The sequence below is a fragment of the Salvia splendens genome, chromosome 13 (assembly GCF_004379255.2).
Source record: "Salvia splendens isolate huo1 chromosome 13, SspV2, whole genome shotgun sequence".
NCBI classification, from domain to species: domain Eukaryota; kingdom Viridiplantae; phylum Streptophyta; class Magnoliopsida; order Lamiales; family Lamiaceae; genus Salvia; species Salvia splendens.
The window spans coordinates 21,192,354-21,196,196 of NC_056044.1; the positions used below are offsets into that span (position 1 = coordinate 21,192,354).

General features: G+C 45.4%; 1 protein-coding gene across 1 annotated transcript; it reads right to left on the bottom strand.

Moving 5' to 3' along the window:
* Positions 1–2,175: 2,175 nt before the first annotated feature.
* LOC121760684 (neurofilament heavy polypeptide-like) lies at positions 2,176–3,048 on the bottom strand. The gene is made up of 3 exons (XM_042156318.1): positions 2,923–3,048; positions 2,707–2,856; positions 2,176–2,649 (listed from the first exon to the last, which is right to left on the bottom strand). Exons 1-3 carry the CDS (start codon positions 3,046–3,048, stop codon positions 2,176–2,178), a joined length of 750 nt encoding a protein of 249 aa, XP_042012252.1.
* Positions 3,049–3,843: the final 795 nt, after the last annotated feature.

The window sequence follows — 3,843 nt, forward strand, 5'->3', positions numbered from 1 at the left end:
TAATAGCCTATGTCATTTCCCTCTCAGCACCAAGTGGCAGCCACTCTATTTTTTTTTATTTCAGTAGAAAGTGTTCTACTCTGGCTTATAACTCACAGTTAGCAGGCTTCACAGTTGGCTAAAATCTGGGCTTTTCCATCGTTCCCACTTCATCTAGACTGACTTCAACTTACTTTTAGAAAGAGGGGTCTCACAATTCAACATGCATTTTCTTCTTCATTCACTCTCACTAAGGGTTTTATACCTTCCGTTATTGCCAGTTTATTCATGATTTCCTAACACAATTTATACAAACACATAGACTGATTCGACATGCTGCGCTCAAATGACTTATAATCCTACCAACTGACCTATCAACTGATCAAGTTATGGTTCGACATGCTTCACTTAGTTGATTCAGATGATTAACAGGTTCAAAAGGTAAACATAGATAAGTCAATTCATGCTTATGTCCAAATACTCCACACTACCCCCCCCCCCTCACTTTATCTTAGATTGCCCTCAAGCTAGCATGATAAAGTGGAAAAGAGTAGTAAGTGCTGCAACATCAAACACTCTAAAAACATGAAAACCATATTATCAAAAACTTCTCTCACTTAGACCGTGCATCGTGCTAAGTGGGAGAAGATAACACACCAGACATAGAAAACATATACACTAGGTACAAACTTCCCACACTTAGACTGGACACCAAGCTAAGTGTGATGAAGATAAAACAAACACATTTATACAGAAACTAAAAACAAAAAAAAAACTAAAATTACTTGGTCATGGGGGAGTGTAGTCACTTCCTTGGCTGATCCCTTCTGGGGTCAGCTGCCTTGGGGTCTTGTTGATCTTTTGTTGCTGGTCTTCTGCTGTATGCGCCTTGTGCTGAGGGTGAGGGTGCGCCTTGTCTCTGCAGATGGAATGCCCTGCTCATCATGGCCACCATCTGTTCCAGGGCGCCTACTGCCTCCCTCATATCCCTTTGCTGGTTCACTTGCATTTCTGTCTAGGCCGTCAGCAGCTGCGTGTAGGTGGATAACATCTTCGTTTGATCATCAGAGTTCTGGGCCACTTTTTCCAACAACCCTTCCATTTTAGCTCTCCACTCATCCAGGTGTCCCACAAGCTGCACTAGGCTAGCATGTTCCGGAGACACCGCAGGCGTAGCAGACGTAGTAGGTGCATCAGCTTCGTTCTGTGTCTCCATCTTCTTTCCCTTCTCAATCTCGACCACCTTCAACTGCTTCTTCTTTGTCCTCTTTCCACCCTCAACAACCCCCTCTAGCTGTAACCTCGGCTGGGTTACCTCATAGAAACGAGTTCTGCCACCTTTCTGTACCAGGATGCCCACATTCGTGAAGAATTGAATACCAAACAGCTCTGGTTTAGGACAGTAGGACATCCTGGGTATCCTCTCTACTACGGTCATATCCACACTGTTCTTGAAAATAGCCCTTAGCACATGACAGCAATTCAGATTGTGGGAAGCACAGCTAGAAATAAATTGACAGGTCCGAGTGATCCAATAACCCAAATGCACCTTCCTCTTCCTCAGTATGCACCACATAAATTACAACTCTGCTTCTGTAACGGTGCTGACAGTGTTGGCTTGGGCTAACAGATTTGTGCCTACAAAGACTTGGGCCAAACGGAGGATGGGGTTTTCGAAGCAATCTACTCTGGATGTTGTTGGTTGGAAAGCTTCGGTGCCCCATGGAACCACCTCTTCCCAGGCGGCTTGCTGATCGAAAGCTGGGATATCTTTGGGAAGGCTGATGTCTCTCCCGAACCATTCAACTTCTTGGTCCGCAGTGTACATGCCAAGCCTTGCTGACCACTCTTTGAGGCTCATCCTCATCTCCCTTGACAACCTGAAACTGATAGATTCAGCCCCTACATCAGTTGTGTGGTTGAAATGGAAGGGAGTGAAGAACTCTTAGGCCAATTCTATTGGTATCCTTGGCATGCTCAGAACCAAAAACCAATCAAATCCTATTCCCATAATGTACTCCATGAACTCTCCTACTCCTTCTAGCTTTTCCAGGGTGAGTTGGTCCAACCGCCTTCCAGACCTTGCTTTCTTGCTCGACCCTATCCTTGCTGCAAATTCGTCCGTTGTTTGGGGTCATCGAATGTAATCATTCGACTTAACAAATCATTGTCCAGACGGACATGCATCCTCTCGAACTATACTCCGGCTATCTCAGGCCTCTGCGCGGATGCACTCCGTGTCCCATCATTCATTCGCTTAGAACGAAGCTCAAACCTCAACGCCTCATCTTCTTCCAAATCTCTTTCTTCGGCCTCCTGTCTTCTTTCTCGAATCACCAAGGTTGATGAAGCCTGCCTTGGCTTCTTCTTTACTAGAATAGCGATGGATTTCCCTTTCCTCTTCTGCTCTCTCTTCTCTCTTTCACTGTCTTCTACTTTAGCAGGCGATTCTGGAAGCCCAGAACTAGGTTGTGCGTCTATCGGTGTGAAGATAACATCCTCTTCTTCTTCAGGTTCTTCATCAATTATGAGTCTCGTTCTGCGACGTGGAACTCCAACCGCACTCCTTGCTGGACTATCCACATCCTCCCCTGCTCTCTGTCTAAGGGCTTCCTTTGGTTGTTCTTCTTCAGACCTCTTTCCAGAGGTCTCTTCTCTGGCTGGCCTCCGCTAATAAGTACGGACGGCAGCAGCTCTTGCTTCAGTAACCTCATTACTAGGAGGTACCTTTTCACTCTCCTCCTCTTCATCGGTTACAATCACCACTTCCCTTCTCTCCGGTGCAGTTGTGCTTGTTGCAATGCCCTCAGCGGGACTTGTTTCCACCCTCTCAGTAGGGTTCTCCTCTTCATTCACCGTCGTGTCTTTCTCAAGCACCTGTGTAGCCACATCCAACTCCATCTATTCGGCTTCAGAAATCGTTGCGACTAGATTTCTTTCTACCTCCTCTGCGGTAAGTAAGGGTTGTCCTGCCTCTATAGTAACAATCCTCTTAACTCCTTGTTCCTCCATGTTCACATCAGCGTCCTCCACCTCTCTGCCAGTAGGAATCTCCATTTCCTCGGCCATTTCTTCAGATGGGCCAACATTGTGCAACTCCTGATCGACTTCTTCTCCCTACTCCACTGCTTCAACCATTCTCATTCCCCACTCCCTTTCGGCCTCGTTTAGCTCCATTGTTCTCTCGCTAATAGGCATCGCCGGTTGGTGGTAGAGAAGGTATGACTCCAATTTGTGTCAGGAGCTGAGTAGGATTCACATTGAGTTTCATTTACAGGATTAACCTCTCCAAATTTTCCACAGTAAGTGTGACGGTGGATTGCCGGCTACTTCCGTGACTTTGGGTGATGTATTCGTGGGAACCGCTCCCGACCCTTCAACTTCCTGGTGAGTAGGTCTCGAACTACCAGTGGATTTGGGTTTGGAGGTATTTCCTGAAGCGTTCTGTGACTTTCCTTCCATTTTCTTCGGTGGATCGTGGTGGATTTAGGAACTAGGGTTTGCTTTCGACGGAATCTGCAGAGAAAATCGCGGTGAGAACTTTTGGGGAGTAGTTAGGGGAGTGGAGTACGGAGGTTTCAAATAATACTATTCTATTCGCGACCTTTTGGTTTCCCTCCAAAAAATATTTGTTTTCCCCTTTTTTTCCGACACGTGACGGTCATCTTCTTTTTAACACTTAGCGAAAATTAGAAAACTTTATCTAAAGCTTGGGATCCAGACCAACTGGATCTCGTAAGATTTGAAATTTTGCAAAGAGTGTAGCTTGATTCACTCAATCTGAATTTCTGAAAATATTTTTTTCGGTTTTTGAAACATATTACTTTGTTTGGATTTTCATTTTAAGACTGAAGAAGACATTAT

Bases quoted from the DNA above. Each gene is read 5' to 3' on its own strand.
- LOC121760684 (XM_042156318.1), bottom strand. From the start codon at position 3,048: ATGGCCGAGGAAATGGAGATTCCTACTGGCAGAGAGGTGGAGGACGCT. The intron at 2,857-2,922 runs GTAGAAAGAAAT...GTGGCTACACAG, and splicing joins CCTTACTTACCGCAGAGGAG to GTGCTTGAGAAAGACACGAC. The intron at 2,650-2,706 runs GTACCTCCTAGT...CGTACTTATTAG, and splicing joins AAGAGGAGGAGAGTGAAAAG to CGGAGGCCAGCCAGAGAAGA.